At 40.1% G+C, this 21,792-nt stretch overlaps 1 protein-coding gene across 2 annotated transcripts in view; it reads left to right on the top strand.

Moving 5' to 3' along the window:
- PRKG1 (protein kinase cGMP-dependent 1) overlaps positions 1-21,792 on the top strand; it is a 527,620-nt gene that overhangs the window by 188,286 nt on the left and 317,542 nt on the right. For both annotated transcript variants that reach the window (XM_049810177.1, XM_049810176.1), the window contains exon 3: positions 7,692-7,805. In XM_049810177.1, the coding sequence (XP_049666134.1) occupies positions 7,692-7,805 (114 nt within the window). The remainder of the gene's footprint in view (positions 1-7,691; positions 7,806-21,792) is intronic.

Raw genomic sequence — 21,792 nt, 5'->3', positions numbered from 1 at the left:
ATTTTTAAACTTGCATGGAGGTACAATGAATAATTAGTATCCTCCCGGGAGAACCTGCCTTTTTTTTTTCCTAAGGGTCTAGGAACTGAAAGGGAACCAATAATGTGAATAATGATAAAAACGATTACTTTTATCCATGTCTCAAAGGCGTTGCTGGGATATGCAATTGAAAATAAAGAACTAGGCCTTCCAGATGTCTCCTGTTTATATCCAGGAACAGAAATAGAGAAATACAAGCTAAAATGTCACTGTCCCCTTCCTAATGTTAAAGGCTTTACTGGACAACAGAAGAAAGTGTATGTTATTGAAACCTCATGCTGTATAGAAATGCACTTTGGATTCTTAGATATCCTATCAGATATTCTTTTATCTTTAAGAAACTAAGGGGCTGATTTACGCTTATGAGTCATAGAAGACTTTGACTTGAAATAGCAAGTGGCTTTAGTGCCTCTGAGCTGGGAGGAGAAAGGGAGAGCTGGTAATGCACCACAAGAATTTTGCCCATTATATAAATTACACGCAGGCTGACAAATTCCTCAAGTCAACTTAATCTGTTTTCTTCTGTGCCCAGAAAGAGAAAATGACCATTTAATTATTGCAAGAAAAAAATTATCCTACTAATTGAGAGAGTCACATTAGTGCAATTTAGTTTATCGTTCGATTTATTTAAGGAACTTGGGTGCAGTTCAGCCAAAGATATTATGTAATGTTTAATTGGATGGACTGAAAGCGACAAAGCACCAAATGTCCTCATCAAAACAAATATGGCCTGTGTGCTTTGCTGGTGTTACAATACAGGACAAAATTGATCTTGCTTTGTTCCTATGTGCTTCAATCATCTGCATTTTTACTTTTCTGTGCTAACAATAACCCATATTTAACTTTGCATCCTAGGGAAGCTATACAGTAACTTGTAAGAGCAATAACTTGTCAGAGCAAATGCTTATAAGACCATTTTCCATGTATAGACTATTTCCCAGGAACTATTTCCATCATTCCTGAAATGCAGCCTAAAGGTACGAGCCGTGCCCACTGACAGCTGTGGTTTTATTTTCACTGCATCGCCTGAGCACAGGATAGCAATGCTCTGATCTGGGCGGATGCCACAAATGTGAGGCTGGGGAAGACCAGCTGAGAGCAATTCAGTGTCGGCCTATTTTAAGAAGGGCTTTAAGAAAAAAAATAATCATGGATTTATTTTTAATATTGTTAATATTCATCATTAGGAAATATAATACTCTACAGCCACCACAGTTAAGACAGAGTGGCTTGGGCACAACCCCGTGAATAACGCAGACCATTATTGGTCTGTGTTTTGAAACAAACAAATATTAACACATCTTAATCGGACTGGCTCTGATGTCAACTAGCCATTTAGCAATTAAAGTTGCAACTACAATGTAATTAGCACAGAGAGTTTAATTTGCAAAAGCATGGCTCTGGCCAAGAGTCCCAGGTCTTGGGAAACGCATGGTAGGGACCAGGGCAGCAAGGGAAGCTGTTCCCTCGTGGATTTTATAGGAGAAGCTTCATTTCCCAAAGTCTTACTGCACCTCCCTGAAATCTTGCAAACCAACTCTGTTTTTCAAGCTGACCTGAGTTACAACCAAAAGCCATATGTATAAAACTGCAAAACTGGCTGTTCCAGAGCTGTCACAGAGCTGCCTTCGGTGGTGGGGTACAAGATCATCCTGGTGATTTGAGGCTGCTATAGTTTTATAACACACTTCTTTTTTCAAAGCAATGCTTTACTGGTAGCAGCTGGGACTTACTTGTAGCTGCCCAAGAGGAGCATCGCACTTACTACAAGGCTTCTGTTCATCATTCAGGGGAGTTGCATCCGTTGGAGTTGAACAGTGCATTTAAGCACGAGTAACAGTGCAAACAACATTCCGCGAACATATTAGGAGGCAGCAAGAATGGATGAATTTAGCTGCACCTACCACAAATAATTCTTGTTTCCTCAGCTAATTTACAAGCTGCTAAGAGAAGTTGCGAGTTCTGGTTGACAAGTGAAAAAATAGATGGGAAAGAGGGCAAAAATGTTTGGCAGTGCAGAAATTTTATGCCTTCCTGAATGGCATTTATATAAAAATCTGTGCAAAGGAATGAGGGTAAGGTTTTACTGTCCAGGAGGATCACTGGGAAAAATAAACGAGGATAAAAGAGGAAGGTTGCTGGTCTTTGAATCCAAGGAATGAAGGTAGAAAATTCCCAGCATAAAAATTTATTTAGCCAAAGGTGGGACGTGATTCAAATAACAGAGCCTGGAAAAAGAGCCTCCCATGTGATTGAGCCTTCTGAGCGTCTGCCAAACCCAAAATATTTTGAGTTTATGCATGGCTAAACTGACTTCTGGCAGCTATTTCTACGGGGAGCAGGCTGGTGGCTTCTGGAGGTATTGTTCTCTTACGTATCCTCACACCGGTCACTTCCTCATATTTGTTGTGAGAAAGCCAAATGGATGGCACCCTTTGAGCTAGAGAATTGATTCATAAAACTTGCCTTGCTGAAAGTGTGCGTCAGAAACGCCGACGTGATGTGGCAAAGGCCCATTTCACTGCTTGCAGGACCATTAATGAAGTGACTCATCGGTCAGATGATATCAGGGCATATTTTGTCCATGTAGGAATGGAGGAGAATAGGGACTTGAGGGGAATCCAAAGTATAGCCACCAAAATACAGCTGCCAGCCTTTACTCTTGATAAGTCCTCTATGCTGGTGAAGACAGATTCCTATTTTATTTTATTTTATTATTTTATTATATTTTATTTTATTTTATGCTCTGTCTATATGAAAAAAACTTGCATTGTTCCTCCCTCAATATGGAATAGTTTTTTACAGCTGACAGAAAAATGCATAGTTTGGATGCAAGCTAAAGCTCCACAAAATCAGCTCAGCTGTAAATTAAATATAAAAGTTGAATTCAGTAATGCTCAATATTTTGGCATAAACACAGCATTTTCCAATCTTCTTGCCTCGAGTAAAGCATCACTTGCATTATTTAGTATTTGTCTTATGGAGATGTCAAAGGAAGTTGCAAATTCATCTCCATTAATTGATCAATATTGTATTTATTTTCTTTTGGTTTCTTTATGTGGTTGATCCCTCAAAGGAAGCAATTTATTTCATACATGGAAAACTGCACGGCGCAGGCTGCCGGCTAGGAAAAGAAAATGGGTAAAATTCCTTCTGTTTATAGCTGTGTTAGACCCTTTATTTCCACAAGAGGTGAATTTGGCTCACGGTCTGGGGAGTTTATTGTTAGGTGTTTAATGTTCCAGATTGCTTAATTACATGACAGGAGAATGGGAGACTTTTTCCAGTACAATAAATTGTAATTAAACAGCACATCTATTACTAAACCCTACTGAAAGAGAAGCAGCCTACCCATATCTCTCCTCTAGCTGTAGTGTCAAAGATCGAATACCTTAACCTTTCAATTCCAGCCTTCCTCAGGCTACTGTTCCGTTCAATCCTTCTCTTATGTACTTTGAAAAAGATAGATTTATTTTCTCCTGCAGCAGCTGAGTTTGTCTAATGAAGTCTTTTGCGGACTGTTTTGTGGCTTGGTAGAAGAATATCGCTGTCTGAGGAGGACCGGGGAGCTGCTTGGCTCTAGCATCAGGAGCATCGCAGAGCTTTGGAAGAGGGGAGAAGGAGCAGCAGAGGTGGGCTTGGAATCTTCAGCCTTGTAGCTGGGGGTGGTGGACCAAGGCAAAGGTTACTCAAGTGGCTCCTTGTGCTCTGACCACCTCTCAAACTGGTCAGTTCATTCCTAAAGATCTCTTAGAGACTGCATTTGGCAGTGTCCAGAGGCTGCGAAGCTTGAGAGCAAGGAGCAGCTCATCCTTGCTGGAAACCCCACGAGGACAACCCCACGGCACCCCATTAAACACCAGGAGAGGTGAAAGGCAGCGTACTTTAACCCAGAAACTTTAATTTGCATTACTTGTGGTGCAGAGGTGGACCAGGCTGCAGTGCGCTTTGTGCCCTGGGCTTAGCGCAGGGCAGAAACGGTGTCGTCGTGAGCTGCTGTTTGCAATAGTAATGCATCCCCAGTGCCAAGGCACTGCCTTTTGGTAGCAAGAGGGTCACTTGGGATTAACCAAGAGCTGTTTTGCACCCTGAGGAGAGAGCTGCCACTTGGTCACAAGGTGGGCATGTAAAATACAGCCTCTCTAAGGCATTGCTTGTGTTCCTGTGAGTGAAACCTTTCCTTTCTGCTGTGGGTCTAGAGGAGGAGAGTCATCGTTGCTTTGCAGGAGCAGAGGATGCTTTCATGTTCAAACTGATTTAGGGAGGCTTTTCTGAAACGACGTAATTTCCATCATTGTCACATTCTTGCCTGTATCTGCATATTTTGCTAGGAAGTCTTCTCTATGCTTTTTAAATTAGTATTTTAATTTCTTCACCAATATGCTTCTTCCATACTGGGGGAAGTGGTTGATGCAGTAAAAGGATCGTGAAGACTGTAGTAAAAATAATCTGTGCAACATCATGCTTTCCAACCCAGATCTCAAAGTCCTTTGCCAAAATCAGGCAGGGATTTGTCTTCAGGGTATGGCAATGAGAGCTCAATTTTCTACATGTGAAAAGTAGGCTGTAAATTGATGGGATCTGAGCTAAGATTTCTGTGTATTACTCCAGAGAGCTCCTTCCAACGCCAAGGCACTCCTTTCCAGCATGGTCTCTCCCTCATGGGAATTTTCATCTCATCTTCCTCTCAATCCTTGGAGAGCATCTGCGAATGATGAAGCATTGACTTGTTATCGTGCATGATCATGAGTGAACCACATGATTTTTTAGTAGAGTGAGAAATGCTTCCCCCCAAAAAACCCCCCACTGAGCCGTAAGAGTCAGAACCCAGCTTCTTATTTTTAAGTCCTTATAAGAAAAGAAATGGAATATGGGAATATACGTAGCTTTCTTACAAAGATGAATGATCCGCATGGATTGCTTTGCGAAGCAGCAGATGACATCTTGAGCAGTGGCACAGATCTCAAAATGCTTTTGAATAATGTGATCTATTTGTGCATTACTGTTCAGATTTGGCTGTTTTTCTCTGGAACTGGTTATGACTTCATGAGCTAAAAGTGAGGTAAACTTAGTCCCTTTGCTGATATTTTCTATAGAGCTTTTTGCAGAAATATCCCCATTTCAGCTCTGCTGAAACTCAGTTCTATTAAAAAAAAAAGTATTCTTCAAAATCATTTAGGAGTCTCTGAAGTGTGTGAGGCACCATGAAAGTTTGATTTTGCTCATTCTTGAGAAAAATATCTATATATGAACAAATGAATCAAGCATTTATAAAAAAAAATTATAAAAAGAAATTGACTTTTAAAGGGAAGTTAGCCTATACAACGAATGGGATTGGGGTCAATTTGAAGCCAATAACCAATCAGCAACCTCAGAATATAATTCTCAGGGTTATTTATTAGCCCCGAAGTATTATATTGTGTATTTTAGTATTTCTGTCATTGCTTACTGTGTGAATATAGGTTAGTGCATACTTGGGAGACCTTTAATAGGTGCTAACTGTGCAGTATCAATGGCTAGTATTAATACTCAACGTGATGGATGCCATATCCTTATACTTTGTTTGCCTTTACACATTGCCATCCTATGTATTTCTACCTGCTGAACTGTGCACACCGCGACTGCCAGCCCACCGTAACTGGCCAGCGTCTCCCAAAGGAAATGCCATTTTTTTCTCCTCATATATAAAGTGTGTGTGTGTGTGTGTGTATACATATATATACACACACATGTACTTACATAAGTAATCAATTATAAGTATATTTGCTGCTTTACTAGTAATAGTTTTAGAGACTTGCTCTTGAAACTGAAATATATACTTGCTTTCTGGTAGTAATTTCATAGTAGCATGTTATATATATATACACACAGACTTTTCTTATTAGTCATAACTTGTAATAAAGAAATTTTAATAAACACAACCCTTCCCCCCCCAAACTCTCTGTGCTTCTGTATTACAGAATATACTGTTGCAATCTTGACACTCCCACAGGCCAGGTAACCTTTAGGTCATGGTATTTATCAAACAATAACTTTTAGTTTCATAAATAACAAGATTTTTTTTTTTAAAATGTGATTTTTTTTAATGAGCACTAGATCTGGGGATGTATGGCACCAGACAGTGTAAGACTTCTCTCCCTCCAAAATACTTTGTGCATTTAAAGGCACCCTTTGAAGTTTGCCCTGCCTTAATACAATACCTTGTTCCATTCACCTCTACATACCGTTACCCTCTTTCTTTATTCTGCTATGGAAATATTTGACGTTTTCTGCTGAATTCGAATTATCATATTATGTGCCTAGTAGGGATATGGTGTCTAAACTTGTTTCAAAGTCGTCAAAGTTTGCTTTTTCTCATTGGTGTGGCGTTCTTGTAGTAGCATGGCTAGGCTGGAGTCATTCTTGCTTTGCGGGGTATCATGGGTATAGTGGTGTAGATTTACACACAGGTACATAGGGCTGACAGGACTGTATTTTAGAGCATGTGTGTTATGTAGGAGAAGTTTCTTTTTGTGATGGTGGTCTTGTTTTGTGGTGACTACCTCTGGACTCCCTCTGCAGGAGGTAGGGTTGTATAATCTCTTATCAAATTAATTGGGGTTACTTATTTTTGCAAGCATTCAAGGCCCAGTTTGGTATCTAATGTACAAATGCAGATAGCCGTAAGGCAGGTAAGAGCCTGTAAACGCTGATCTTCCCTCTTGCCACATATAGACCCACAGAAAGCAAGTCAGTGAGGCACTGTGAACTGGTGTAGCAGGATCCCTTAACATTCTGCTTCCCAATTTCGGATGAGAGGAGACTTTTTAGTGACAGATAACATGTGAAATTCTCACTTTTCAGTCTTGCACTTTATTTGTTACAGCCTAAATGGTGGTTGTAGGTGTGATAACCCCGTGTTCCCCCCATGCTTCTTGTCATGGCATCACTTGTGTGCGCAAAAGGTGGTGGGGCCATCTTCAGTTCCTTCCCTTCTCCCAGCTCTTGTTCCTCAGATGTCCTTTGAAACTCCCAGACTGGCCCTGAGCTCTTTCATTCCATTCAAGCTTTGCTTTTAAAACCCCCTTACATGGCTCCTCTCGGCACAGTATTGGTAAGCAGATAAAGCAGTCTTGCTCACGTAAGATGAAATGTTCAAAAAGGAAAGGTACAGTGAGATGGGAATTAAATAATGGCCACAGGTCAAAGTAATTTTCCTTTGATAATAGCTGTGTTATTCATGGATGAGTGCTCTCAGGGATTAGTTTCTCAGTGAAAATGAGCAAAATTACTCCGTGGTTTTCATATGTGGTGTTAAAGACCTAAATCTTTTCCTTTTTTAATACAAAAATTGGAGAAAATTTCACCTGAAAGTGTATTACATGAAACAAAGTTCCCATTGAGCTTAGTGTACTAGTATTTCCTGACTGTACGGATAGCCCACTAAAAAACCTCAAGTGTTGAAAGCTTATATACGCAACAGTTGTTTTTAATCTTTTTTTTGAGTTTGTGTTCTCCTTCATAATACATTTAATTGGTTTTCAAGTCGTAGGACTCTTGTGTTTTTATTCACAGTATAATCAAATACATTTTAAAACTTAAGTCTGAAAGAACTTAATTTCCCCTTAAAACAGTCTTTTTTTTTTTTTCTTTTTTTTCTTTTCCCCTCACAGATGGGAAGGTTGAAGTGACAAAAGAAGGTGTGAAGCTGTGCACCATGGGACCTGGCAAAGTATTTGGGGAGTTAGCCATCCTCTACAATTGCACCCGAACAGCAACTGTCAAAAGTAAGATCATTTTTTTAACTTGGATGTTGAATGACGTGGGATATCATTGGGAATTAGGGTTCTTCTCATCTCTTCTTTGGAGTTGCAGCCTCTGTTAGATGTTCCAGTTTCTTAATTAAACTCTTTAGGGCATTGATTATAGTATTGAATTCAGCCACTGTGAGCAGGAAGAAGATGCAAAAGAAGTGCTTCACCGGATTCTTTTGCTCAGGTTTGTTCACATAGGGAACCTCCTACATTAACACAGCACAGTTGATGCTACCTTATGGAGAGGACCCTGTAGCTAATACCATAGGTTTCCTTATGTTTCCTGCTGAATTTCATGATATAAATAGTGGTTGCTTAGAAGAGCAAGGGAAACTCAGTAAGTTAAGCTTATGTATTTTTTCAGGACAAGTTATTGTTTTCCCGCTAAACTGGCTAAACGAAAAACCTGGATGGCACTGATCCCCTACTCTTAAGTCTCCAGCACTTATCCTGTAATCTGGTTTATTTTATGAATGTTCTGGGCAAAAGCCTGGATTGCACAATAAGTAGAGGAAAAATCACATTGCTATGTGATAAAACATAAATATGTTTTCATTTAAATTCAGATTAATAGTTGAGATTTGAGATATATGATATCACAGTCCTCCTTGATCTTGAGGATAAAAGTTTATGGTGACATCTTAAGCAGAGAGGTTTTATAGGCGATGATAAATAGTTCTGTGGCTTAAAGACACTGTAGGGGAAAAGTTAGAAGGGTACAGATGGGATACAATAATAAAAAGACAAACAAGCGGTACCAAAATAATGAGGCATGTGAGTCCCTGTTCAGAAGAAAGCCTTTTAGAAATACCTAATTTTGGTTCAAAAAGAGAGAGAAAGAGGAAAAGAACAAACGGGCAGGAATGACAAAATGGGAAAAGATAACTAGATTTTTTTGTGAAGAACATGGTGTTCTACATCATTCTGAAGAACTTGACTGGTGTACTCTATTTTCACGTGCACAAACCTTGCCTTTTTACAAGTACTTTTCATTGCAGGTAAATCCTTGGCTATGATATAGTATGTTCATCAGTAGCACATTTCATGCTTCAGAGTAATCTAAATTATTAGCAAATACTTTGGAGTAATCCCAAATGATGTAGCAAATGTGCTAACTGTACAATTCGTGCCTAGCTTGACGGGGACAGCCCCAGCCCCAGAGACCTCCAGGCTCCTTCAGACAGTGTGTTGGGCTGCTCTTCGATGAGATGCTTTATCTCCTTTCTCCTAGTCCACCAAGGAACCAACGGGAACATGGGTGCGAATGGTGGGAGGCACGTGTTGATCCACCCTCTCCTCCCTATACCTTCCTGCCCTCTAGGTGCATTTTCCATGTACAGCTTGTTTTTCTGACCCATTAAAGGTTTGGAGGATTGATGATGGTGATGAATTCAGATAAGCTACAAGCTTATGTGATAAATACAGTTACAGAAAGTTGGAAGGAGCAGAGAAAGAGGGGAGATGGTCAAATCCTAGAAAAAGAAATGAGGGGATGAATGTTGCTTAGTTGCCCTTAGAAATGCAGAGCTAAAGGGCACCTGATCCTCCAGTACCACGAGCACTGCATCGTATAATCCTGCATAGTCACACTGTTCCTGTGTCCATTTTCAACCTGCTTGTACAAGTGACTCCAACAGGAAATAATACTGGCAGCAGTTTTTACTATCAGTTTTGCTGTTACTCACTTTTTCACGTACTAAGTCTCGCCTCTTGAGCAAACCTCCAGATTGCCACTTGACACTTAGTTTTACCGAATCCTTTTTTCCTGGTTAAATTGGGGGCAGTAGTAAGGTCACTTCTACAACTGTCCTCAGAGATATCTTTCTTCAAGAAAGAGGTGTCTGCATTTGTTGTTACGGTCTAGTCCTTTCCCACCGGCATCATAAAATTATGATAATTACACACCTTCTTCTGCTGGCAGCTGTCGGGCATGTAATCTTATTTCCAATGCCAGCGAGTGACTTTTAGGTATTTTCTCTCTCATTATTGCACGAGTAAGTAGCAGTTGTGATTGTAATAGGCTTTATATCCTTTCAAGTGCAGTGGCACACAAGGTCACAGCTTGACTTTGGGGAACTGTTTCAGCTAGACCTAACTGAACAGAGGTCTTAGAGGTATGCAGATCAATTTAGGGCATATTATTGACTTAATTGTTGTCGCTGCTGCTAATAAACAACTTCAAACATTTGTTTGTTCTTTTGGCTAAATGATAAATAAATGTCGTAAATCTCTAGAAAGACAAATGCTAGTAAATATTCCATTAAGTCTTATGATAACTTTGATCATTACAAGGTTTATTTCAGGAGAAATGAACAATTGATGATTGTAATGAGAATAGACACCCCATCAACATAGATGCTGGGGATGGTGAAGATGTGTCAAGGGACATCATCCAACTTTCATTTAGAGAAACACTTTAAGTCAGGGCTTCCCAATTTTCACGAGATAGATTTCCATTACCGCCAGAGTGTCAGAAGTGTTTTTTTGATGTGCCTGCCAGTACTTCATTATAAAGATGTTAAGTATTTCTTTTTGAAAAATGAAGTTGCAGCAAAGACTGAATGAAGGATGCATTATGGTAGTGTGATGCTCAGTGTTGCCTTTGGGCCTTAATGGTGCGTCTGCTGTGTTGACATCTCTTGCTGTAACTCGTTTGTATGTGTATTCTTGCTTTGGCTTTGTAAATAATAAAGTTTTTAGTGTCATTACTCACTGCATTAGTCTACATAGGCTCTTCCACTGGTGCTCGCTCTGTAGGAGATTGCAAACTTAAAGGGATAAATCACTGTAGGAAGGACTTGGTCTTTTAAAAATAGTTTAGAAGACTTTAAAATTTAATTATTCTCATCTGACTCCTGTTTCAGTATGACCTCTTTAATAAGACAACGCAGGTCTTTTGAAAGCCTGTCCCAAGGGAATTGTTATAATATTTTTCCAATATTATTGCAGTCTTAAATAACAGCAGGATAGGGTTTAACCAGGACATGGGAAGAAAGAGTGACCATACCCTTGAGTGTTCAGAAGCACTGAGGAAGGTAGGGCCACATCTCATGACATGTGGCCTCATCTTTAAGATAACTGCTTACAGATTTTTGACATACGATTTTTTTGGTTATTCTGAAGCTTTTGCTTTACGTTTCCAGATATTACAGAAAGAATAATTGTTCTTGCTGGTGGAGACTGTTCAGTCTGATGCTCCAAGTATTGTCACTGTCACGGCTTTCTAAAGCGCTGGTGTTCACAAATCAGCTTCCATTACAGAGAAATCCAAATCAGCAGCTAATTTCTTCCTCTGTCTGTGTTGATTATCCAGAGTTTCAGATGCCTACGTGCAAAACTGGATGCTACTTGCAATTTAAAGCAGAATCACAGACCTTCCTCCCCAATTCCAACAAATAATTAAATTCATTGCATTTGAATAAGGAAAACTCCACTCATTATGGATAAATTATGTCACACCTAAAATGATGTCTCTAATCCCCCTGGGAGAGTCGTATGCTCCAAATACACCTGTTTACCTATATATCTCAAATTATTATTGTCGTCTCTTTGAGGATGCTAGTTTAGTTTCTTAAAATAGTAAAGGCAGTAAGCTGTGTTTTCAGATCATTCAGAAAAAACGTCGACGACTCAGCGTATGATCCAAATATTAAAAATAACACTCGGTTTTGTTGTTGTTTTCATTTACCTCCGCTCTGGCTGATTACTTTCTCTGTGTAAGTCACCACCACCTATATAGGTTAACAGACTGAATGCTGGCACCCCTGAAAACTCTGCCTTGGTTGCCTGTTAGCACCAAGGCAAACATCGGCCCATGAGTGACTTGCTGTGATTAGGAGCCTGCTGCCCTTCTCTTCCTGTCCGTGGGTATAGCATTAGGGCGGGAGTCCAACGATGGTACAGGAGGCTGGACAAGAGACGTGGGGGTGCACCTTGGCTTTACCCAAGCCACCCAGCTCAATGGTAGACTCCATTAATTAGGAATATTTCCTGTACACCAAGGAAGGTTTTTGTCTTGCTCATTGCCAAGCAAACAGGATTTCCAGGTGTGTTATCGTAAGAGTCTGAAAGAAGCAAAAATGTATTAAAATTCAAATGTGGTTTTGCTTATTAGTAACATGGGTGGTAGAAGGAACTATGAGATGTCCGAAAAAAAACCGCCAAAAGACAAAAAACCCACCCCAGTTGAATTCGAGTTGTTTATAAAACTTTGTAATTCTTCATTTGATAACACAAAATACCTTCTTAGTAAGTCAAAATTTATCTGCTGTTAATATAGTGCAGTAGTTCTCATTCCTCTTAAAGAATAATCTCAGGCGCAGAGTTAAATAGTATTGTTACAGAGCACTGATTTTGTGAAAGGAATGGATTCTTCATGCAGTAAGGATATTATATTTATTTGAGAGGTGGCCTTAGCATCTGAAATTATATTCTCTCAGGGCCAGAATTCAGATAAAAACTTCCCACAAAAACATCTCGATACAAGGCTGCCAGTTTCAGTAGAGTTATACTGAACACCACTCCCATGTTTTTAGGAAAATATTATCAGCAAAAAAAAGAAAAGACAAGCTGAAGTTGTTAAACTGTAAGTTATGTAAATATTTTTTCTGGTGAAACTAAGGTTGCCTCCTCAAAAGCCAGCACAAGAGTTGCTCAAGCTCCTCTGCTTATCAGCAGTGCTAATTGTACAAAACTTGGTGCTGCACAGTGTGATTAAGGCAGTAGTTTATCAATTTATTGCCAAGCTTGGATGAGTTTGAATTTCCACCACTGTTTTTTTAATGGAGTCCTATGGAAATACTTCCCTAGCTTGCTAGCTGCAGCCCCAGAAGTTACCCTAACTTTACAAGGAGCTTGGTAATGTGGATAATTTGCAAGGAAAAATAGGGCAACAGTCAGTTGCCAATGAAAACTGCAGAGACTCATTAAAAGCCTTTGAGGAGGATGTTGCCTTCGTATGTTCTCTTCTAACAGTTATGGGACCTAGTGTAAAGTTTGCTCAGACCTTCTTAAAACAATCACATATGTTGGAAAGAAGTTGACATTAGATATTCAGCCATTTGATCAAAACCTTTCTGATGTTACAGATAGAAACCCTAGGTTGGCCAAGCCAGAGATGATCAGGTTACAGATCAGTCTGGTGTGCCTGCTAGGAGATAAATGGATATATCCTTGGAGAAAGTAATTTAAACACTCCCTTGCACTGCCTATATTTTTCTCTGACCTTTACGGTTTTTGCCAGGTAATGTGACAAAGTCGAATTGGATTATTGCTCTAAGGGAAAGACAACAAGAGAAAATGATGTTGAGGACAATGGACAAAACATAGCAGAACTTTTTTTCCTCTCTTCTTGTTCAGTAGGCAGGAGCATCTTCAGTATGGCGTCTCCGTGGCTCAGGAGACACAAGCAGAGGGCCGGGTGGTCCTAACCATGCAGCACAGGGCAGCGAAATTTTAACCGAGAGACAGTCTAATGAAAGAGAACATTCTGAGATGGGAAGAGCAAAATGAAAAATTGATACAACACCTGAGTTCATTGTGTACCTGAAATGTCAACAGGCTTGTCAAAGGCAAATATAAGAGCTGGTTAAGGAAGCAGGGCAAAAAAGAGGAAATACTGAAGGATTCATCATGGGCTGTGTTGATACTTACTGGATGATTAGTTATTTTTAAATAGTAAGGAGTACAGTGGCATGATGCAGGTGGGAATGACCCACCAGGAAAAGTTTCAGTCCGAGTTTGGGCACGCTGTTGTGTCCTGCCTAGTGGCACACAGGCACCTGACAGCCCTGGTGTGAAATTGTGTGTTGTCGTTCTTCCTCTACACATAGACTATTCTGAGTGAAAATAAGAAGGTCCAGAAGCCAGGCTATCTACTTGATGGACAAATTCTGGTACAGTTTGGGACATTTCAAGTGCTGCAGCTTGCTGTTGACTGTAGAAACCAGCCAAGGCAGCCTGTTCCTTTGAACCGCGTTTTAATATGGGAAATGGAAAAATGACTGAGCAAAAGAATATCAGTTTGGTTTTGGCTGCGGTTAAGTATCAAGTCAGTGCTTAAACTGTTTTCCTTCCAATATGGTGATTTTTATTTTAATCTTTATGCAGTTCTGGTGCCTCAAGATTCATGTCACCACATGAATTACGAGAGCCGTGGCATCGCTAACATTTCCACAGTGTAGCAGGTGACGATCTGTACAAAAGCTTTAGGGTTATTGCTTAACCTGTCCTTTGTTTTGACTTATTATTTTCAATCATGTGAACTTCAGCTGGTTTCTAGCAGCGCAACGAAGCTGAGAAAATATTGCAAGCGAGGTACAATAAAAAATAATTGGCAAAGAGCCATGTTTTCTAATGATGAGTGAGAATGATGCTGATGGTCTTATGGAGAAAGCTGATTCAGGGAGCAATGAGGCTGTGGAGGAGCAGATATGGGGCTACTTGTTGTAAGCAGCACTTTGCTGCTTTGCATTTTCAAGAGGTTGTGAGCTTGCAGAACTGTGTTGCATATGCTTTGTTTCTCCCATTTCTGTGTATGACCTTCCTCTCCAACCCCCCCCCCCCCCCCCCCCCCCCCCCCCCCCCCCCCAGCTGTGGACATACTGGCTTTTGATTATTATTTCAGGATTCTTTGGACGGGAGGGTTTGAACCTTACTGCTTCAGGAGTCTGAGGAACTCTATCCATTGAAGCGTCTCTGTGACTTGGGCTTTCACCACTGAAAAGTCTTTTTTTCTGAAAGCTACCAGTCCTATCTGGGAAAGAAATGCTTTCTGGTATACACGACATTTTCTACCCCTGGTAACGCAGGAGGAGAGGTAGTGTCTTACTCTGACTTAAACAGTATGACCCAAAATTTGAAAGTTTCATTTCTTGTTCTTTTTTTTGCCCCTTTCGGTGTTTGTAACATAAAAGCTCTGAATGAAAGTCCCATATATCCAGTTCCTAAGAATCATGAGACTGAAATAAAAAATTACTTATTTATAAGGAAGGTGTAAGCTGTGGCAAGATTTTATTTGATTCTCTGAAGAAATATTTTATCTTTCCCATTTCATTAGATCAACATATTAATTTGAAGGCTACTGTGTTTCAGTTCCTGGGTTAGGAGCAACTGCAATTTGAGCTGAAAAAGAAGTGAGGGATGGGTGCTGCTGCTATGTGGCTTGGCTGGGTTATAAAGCACTGGCCCTGCCTCCAGGAATTGTCAGTGTGGATTTTTCTTTCTTTGATTTGAGCTGTTAGTGAAAACAAGAAATCCCTAGTGGTTGCTTGCTGCTTCTTTAAATGCTCTTGTAGTTGGGGAGTTTGAGCCTTTGTTCTTGAGAAAATCTGCCCTCTCAAAGTCTTTAATTAGTGCTTTTAATTAAAATAAACTGGGTTTTGTTTTTCATTTTCTTTGGGGTTGGTTTGTTTGTTTTGTCATTAACAATACAGTTTGTTTAGTTTGCCTGCCCTTAGCATTGTCAGCATTTTGTTAGTCTTTTCAGGATGGAAAGTGTTGCAGTTTAACGGCTCAGTTTTCTGTGGCGCGTTTGACTGGAATTGTTTTTTTTCTTTTTTTTTTACTTATTTTTAAACTGAACGTTTGTCTTTTTGGTTTTTCCCCTATTGAACTTATTCTAGATCAGCTTTGTCACAGTGCTTAGCCAATACCCAGAGTTTTCCCCTTGATCTTTTTAGTTGGTTTAATATTGCTATTATCTTTATTGGCTCACCTGCAGATGCTTTGGAGGAGAGGCATCGATGTGAGCTGTCTTTTCTAGCAGCGCTCATTAGATCAGAGAGACAGAAAGCAGTGATGACTTTTGGTGCCAGCTGAGTCGCTTTGCTCTGTGAAGACACTACAAGCTGTCTTGGAAGCAGGAATGGAAGGAAGATGCTGAAGCGTGGTTGATGGCTTGTATTGGGAGTCTATGAAAGATAAAATTTCTGCAAAATTGAAGAGAAAGTTCTTCAGTACAGTATTTTGGTGCGCATGCCAGTGTGTTGGAAAGAGAGTAGGAAATGCAGCACCATCTGATTAATGTCTTAGTTTTCCTCTCTTTATGTAGATTATTTCCTAGTTAATTGCAGAATAGCTCAAAGGTTTTAGTCTTGGATTAGTCATTTTCTGTAACTCTTCCTTCAGCACCTACTTTAAGGCTTTGGAAAAGGTGTAATGAAACAGAGCCTGGAAAAGTTGTGAATCATTTTAAGTTAAGAGACATCCTTAGGAATGGGACTTGAAAGCTTGTTGCAGCTAAATTTGCAAATAGAGCACGGAGAAATCTTGAACACTAGTTTTATTTTATAATGACGTTGAATACCTGGAGAAATAAAGGTCTGTAAAACTATTCAGCCCAGAAAAATTCTTGAAGAGCATTTGTCAAACACACTGGCAGGAGCAGCTCCCGTAACACCTGGAGCGTTTTGGTCATCCTGTGCAATTTTAATACTGATCTGCTACGTGGTAAAGCTGGAGCAGAGGGAGCGATTCAGCCCAGATGTAGGTGTGTGTACTGCCAGGTACCTGGCTGCCCTCTGGAGAGCCAGGTAGATCCTAAGCTGTATCTGCTCATCCCTGGATGATGTCTGCATTCATGTTCCTGTTGCAGAGAATAACTTTCCTCTCCTTCAGATACATGATGTTATGTAAAATTCAAGAGTATGAAATCATTTTATTACAGGAAAAAGCTTTCAGTGTAAATCCACATTTAAAAACTGTATAGACATGTTTGCCAGAGCTCAGAATAAAATATTTGTTGTGTCTGATAGAGAAGAAGTATGATTGTCATGCAGGGGAAATGAAGCACTTGAGTTGTTTTTAAATGCTTCTGAAAATAATGTTGTTGATATTTTCATGTTGTTTTAATTACAGAGTTGGATAATCTGAGAAACCATCACAGTTAAACACATTTATAAGTAGATGATGAGTTTCTCCATGCAACCCTTGAAAATGTAGTTAATATTAAAAGCAGCTGTAAAATAATTACTTCACAAGAGCTTCCTTTTATCCCCTTTATTCTTGTCTCTGAAAATGTTACTGATGCATGAAATATGGCTAGAGCAATTTTGATAAATGAGATGACTGAACTTTGCTAATGATAGTAAACCTTCGGTTTGAGCAGAGTTTGATAAACAAGAGAATGCAATAGCACTATTTGCCATTTATATTAATTTATGGGCTCAGCAATACACGGTCTTTTCTGAGATTAAAATGCAACAGGCTGCACAGGGTCTTGTTTTGACTCACCAATACATAAAAGTTTCTTCTTCTAGGCTATTTCCTGGTACTAATTGGGGAACAAAAAGCTGCCTGGTACTAAGACAGAACTGATCAATATTTGTTTCAGAACCAAAGCAACCATCCGCTTTTGTTCTGTATAGCCACTTTAGAACATGCTTGATGTAGTGAAATCACCCCATGCTGCCTTTCCTGGTGTCCATAAAAGTGTAGTTTTTAAAGGTATTTTTACCCTTCATAATTCAAGGTTGTATTCTGAGTTACAGTGGATTCATTTTAAAGGTTTGATTATACCTTTCCGTATTGGGGGAGTTGTGTTTCCCTATATTTGAAGTCCTTCACTTTCAATAAACTTCCATTAAGGTAATCTTAAAACAAAACCTCCCAACAATAAACTTAAATATGTAACTAGTAAGTAAATGTTACTTCAATTTATATGGCTTTCAGGCAAGCTACAGCATCATCATCTCCACAGACTGATGTGTTTGGTAGCAGCGGGCTCTGAATCTTCCCAACCCACAGGGAAGAGTAGTGGTTTTTTTCAATGTTAAACCTATCTGCTACAATTTTCACTAATATTTTATGGGTTTTTTTGTTTTTTGTTTTTTTTGTTTAATTATCATCCCTCCCCCCCCGTCCCCCCGCCCGCCATGTAATATTGTGGGGTTTGGCGAAAACAGTTCTGCATTCATTTTATTCACCGTCCTGATGACACCAAGCCTGAGCCTTAGCCTTCTCTCCAGATTGCAGATTGCCAACCTGTTCAGCCTTTCCTTGTAAGGCAGCTGCTCCATCCCAGGAAAATATTGTTACCTCCTCTGGACTTCCTGAAGCCACAGTGGGTCCCCACTGAGTCAAACAGGCTCAGCATGGGGGATATGGGAGTGCCAAGCGGTTATTTAGCAGCAGATTATACCCTCTGTCTTGTTTGTGGTATGATGTTCAATATCTGTATCAGATTTTGGGGTCTGGTCTTGTTTAAGAAGACACAAGTGTTGTTAAGAACCTAGCTGTGGAAATAAACAGTGAGGTTTGCCTTTCTAGACTATTGAAGGAAAGGGGCTGAGAGGTGGACCGTGGGCTGTGTTGGTGGGATCTGCGCAGCAAGGAGGGGACGGGAATGAACCTGGTGGTGGGGCACATTTAGGGGGGAGCTGTGCCTGCGTGTGGGTCGGTGAGGCTGCAGCCCCTGGTTCTGGCAAAGGATTGATTTGTGCCCTGAGCGCAGTTCGTCTTCTCCTACCAGCGTGCTTTTATGTTGGGAGTTTCTGATGTCCAAGTCAGACTTCCAAAATCTAAGGAACATAAAATGCTGTCATTTGTAACCTTAACCTTACAAATGGGGAATCCAAAATTTCTTAGCGTATAACAATTTTAAAAAATTTTACGTTGTAGTTCTGTGAACTTGTGTTCAGTTCTACTAGCTATTCGTTCCTCTAAAAAAAAAAAAAAGTGCACTATTCCCGTTGTGCCTCCCAAATACTAGCAAGAAAGGAAAAAAAGTGAATTGGAAGGTTTTTTTTTTCTTGTATCAAAAGACTTTCTTTTTTTCTTTCTTGACAAGTAAGAGATCAACAAAGAGTAATTGTATTGACTGTGGTTTTGTATCTTTTAAAATATGCATGCTTTTTCCCTTATTTAGTCTTTAAAATTTGCCCTGAATTGTTTATGGTAAATTCTTTAGGTTCTGTAGGATTTCTGACTCTCTAACTGAAGCAACTGTAGAAGCATACACAGTTTCCTACATTTTGTACATGTTAAAAGCTAAGGAAATATTTTAGTGTCAGGCTGCCTCAGGGTGGGCTACCAGTATAGCTTACACAAGAAAAATTGCAAATAAAAATACAGAAGGTTCTAGGGCCATTATAAAGGCGAGCGATACCCCTTGTACAATGCTTGATCCTTGGGTAATGATGCCCTCAGTTTCTGGATGTGAACAGTCCTATTTACCTGGGTGTTTGCAGGAAAACAGTTTGTCTCCATAGACAATTAGCTTGAAAGTAGCTTGAAACCTACTCTCATGCTTCTCTGGAAAGCTATTTAGCAGTAAGCTTTTCTCCTTTCCCCTTGCTCATCATGCTTTCTCACTAGCTCTACTTTTGAATCTCGAGCCAAGGCGCTTCATCGCTTTGCAGAAGATACTCTCTTTCCTGGGGCAGCGCCTCTGCAAAGCAGCATTAGCACGCAGCCCAGCAGGAGTAGTAAGATTTATTCTCCGCAGGGTTAAAGGTCATTGATAGATCTCCCCAGATGTTTTAAGTGCACATAAAGGATGCCCAAAGTACAGTTTGTTGACAGGCTGGCACTGTTGATTGTCCTTTATTGTTTTACAGCGAGCAAAATGGAGACCAGGAACGCATCCAAGTTCAGTCTGATGATCCAGAGCTTTTAGTAACTGCACAATGAAGAAATGTGTGTGCGAACACCAAAACTAGAAGTATTCTTGTCTTAAACACTCCCCAAGTATGATGCTAATTACTGTTTCCTTGTTTTGCATGCTTTTTTAGCTATTGCATGACTTGGAATAAGTCAGGGCACCCCTATGACAGTGTTGGATCGGTGGAAGGCATCTTCCTGTTGTTTTTGTGGACATCCCTGGAGGAGTGGAGCTCTCGGTAGCAGGAGAGGGGACAGTGGGGAAATGGGGGAGAAGAGCAGACAGCACATGTGGGATTACACAGGAGGGGATGGAGCACAGCTTTTGTGGGAAATCAGGAGGGACTGTGGAGTTTGTTGTGACTGACAAAGCTGCTGGAAGTTGCTGATGGGAATTAGGTGCCTCTTTCTGAAAGTGGTCTCCGCTCTTGGTTTTCTGACATGGGTATTTTCAGAGTAAGAGGTGTTGGTAGCAGATGGGTATGCCATGTGCTGTATTACGTGGTGTTTGAGGTTATATTTAATATAAGGAAAAACAAAACAGAGATGGAAGAAAACATGTCTATCTACTACACTGCTGACTTTGCTAGTAGGGGTTTTTTTCTGCTTTTCACCATCTGTGATTGCTGATCTACATTTAGCAATTGTGAATTCTTTCTAGCAGGGTCAGTATCCTCCTATACATCCCCATGCTTGTTTTTGGGGCTGAAACCCAACTTCCCAGCATTTCTCAAAATAATCGTCTGGGCCAGCAGCATGAAAATTATTTGCCACCTCCTATTCAGGGAATATAAACTCCACAAAACTGAATTCTTGAACCAGTACTAATAAACAGCTAAGAGCAGCTGCAAATCGTTTTTTGTTTCTTCTTCCTTTTAAGCTTTGCTAAACTTTCAGCTGGCTGATAGTAGTGGGCCATTAGTTCATCAAACAGAGAGACGACTAAGAGGAAAGCGTTCCCCTTCCCTGTGGCGGACATAAGGTAGAATGCGTTTATGGAGATGGTGCCTAATGGTGCATTGGGCAAAATGACAACCCCTGGTTATTTCTCCTGGATCTTGTGATCAACTCAGTCAGGGGTCTGATTACCAGACTCTCAGCTTCATGTGAGCCTGGCTCACATGGCCTATATTCTCTGTGTCCTTTTAATGCCTGTGCATAAACATGCAGCTTGTCTTGGTTTAAAAAAGCTGTTCAATGTGAAGATAGTGCTCTATATAGTTGTGGGGCCTCTTCCCAGGAAGCAGTCTCTAAAACAAATCCATAGCTACCATGGAGGCTGGTTTTCCGAGCAGACCTTCCTCTGATCACCTTGGTGATGTATTCTGCAGGCCTGAAGGTCCCTGTAAGGTATTTAAGGGCACGGACGTGGCTTAGTATGTGAGGGCTTCATCTCCCTCCGATGCTGTCAGGGGTGAAACTCAAGTCTAAGGGAGAAAGAAGCAGCCCTCCAGTTACAGATGTTTTGCAGACAATTTCTGTGGTGATAAAAAGAAATACGGTCATTATTTAGTGTTCAGTGCACCATCTTTATTCTTGATATTGCCTTTGCACTTTCATAGCAGAGCTGTTCAGTATCTTGATTTCATGGACTTTGTTTGAGGTGGGATTTTTTTTACATAGACCAAGCACTGTGGGAAAACATTCAAAGTTGAAGGACTGGTTAGGGCAGCTAGAGCTGTATATTAGCAAGCCTTCGTCTGCCATATCTTTGTATTACTGCTGTGATATGTCAATTTAAAGTAGCAATGAATGCTACACGTCAGTTAGTTCCTAAAGGAAGCAAAATTCTCAATAGGAGCTGAAAAATGCTACTGTATATTTGGGGACTGTATACTGTCTCATCAAACTTACTGGCCTTTTTCACCTGCAGATACTCAGTGACAAAACAACTGAAATCTTCTCTACTATGTAAGTCTTCTAACCATAAATCCATTTGCTAGGGGCAACTCGGTTAAGTCAGGGAAAAAAAATGGTAAAATTGCAGTGTGTTGTGATACTTTAGATGAAGTCTATAATGACCAGTATTTACTCAAGTTTGTGATGCTGTGAAGAAGGCTGTAATTTACTTGCACTTATCTGCTCTAAAGGTTTCTGGTAGAGATGGATTTCATATTATTTAAGTGCCAGTGTTTAAAAGCACTTGGATACCAAATAAATCAACAAAATGGCAGATAGGCTTTTTAATTAACAGAAAAACCAACCAAACAAGTTCTTGGTCTTGCAGGTCTGAAAAACTCATTACATTTCATGAATTGCATCTTCTCTCTGAATGTAATCTGAATGGGAGCACTTTTATTTGTCTTTAGACTGCAATAAAAACCATCCAGACAACAGACTCTTGACAACTGGATTCACTCCT

Source organism: Accipiter gentilis, chromosome 9, assembly GCF_929443795.1.
Source record: "Accipiter gentilis chromosome 9, bAccGen1.1, whole genome shotgun sequence".
NCBI classification, from domain to species: Eukaryota; Metazoa; Chordata; class Aves; order Accipitriformes; family Accipitridae; genus Astur; species Astur gentilis.
Note: the sequence above shows the minus strand (reverse complement) of the source record. Positions and strands in the feature narration are given on the sequence as shown.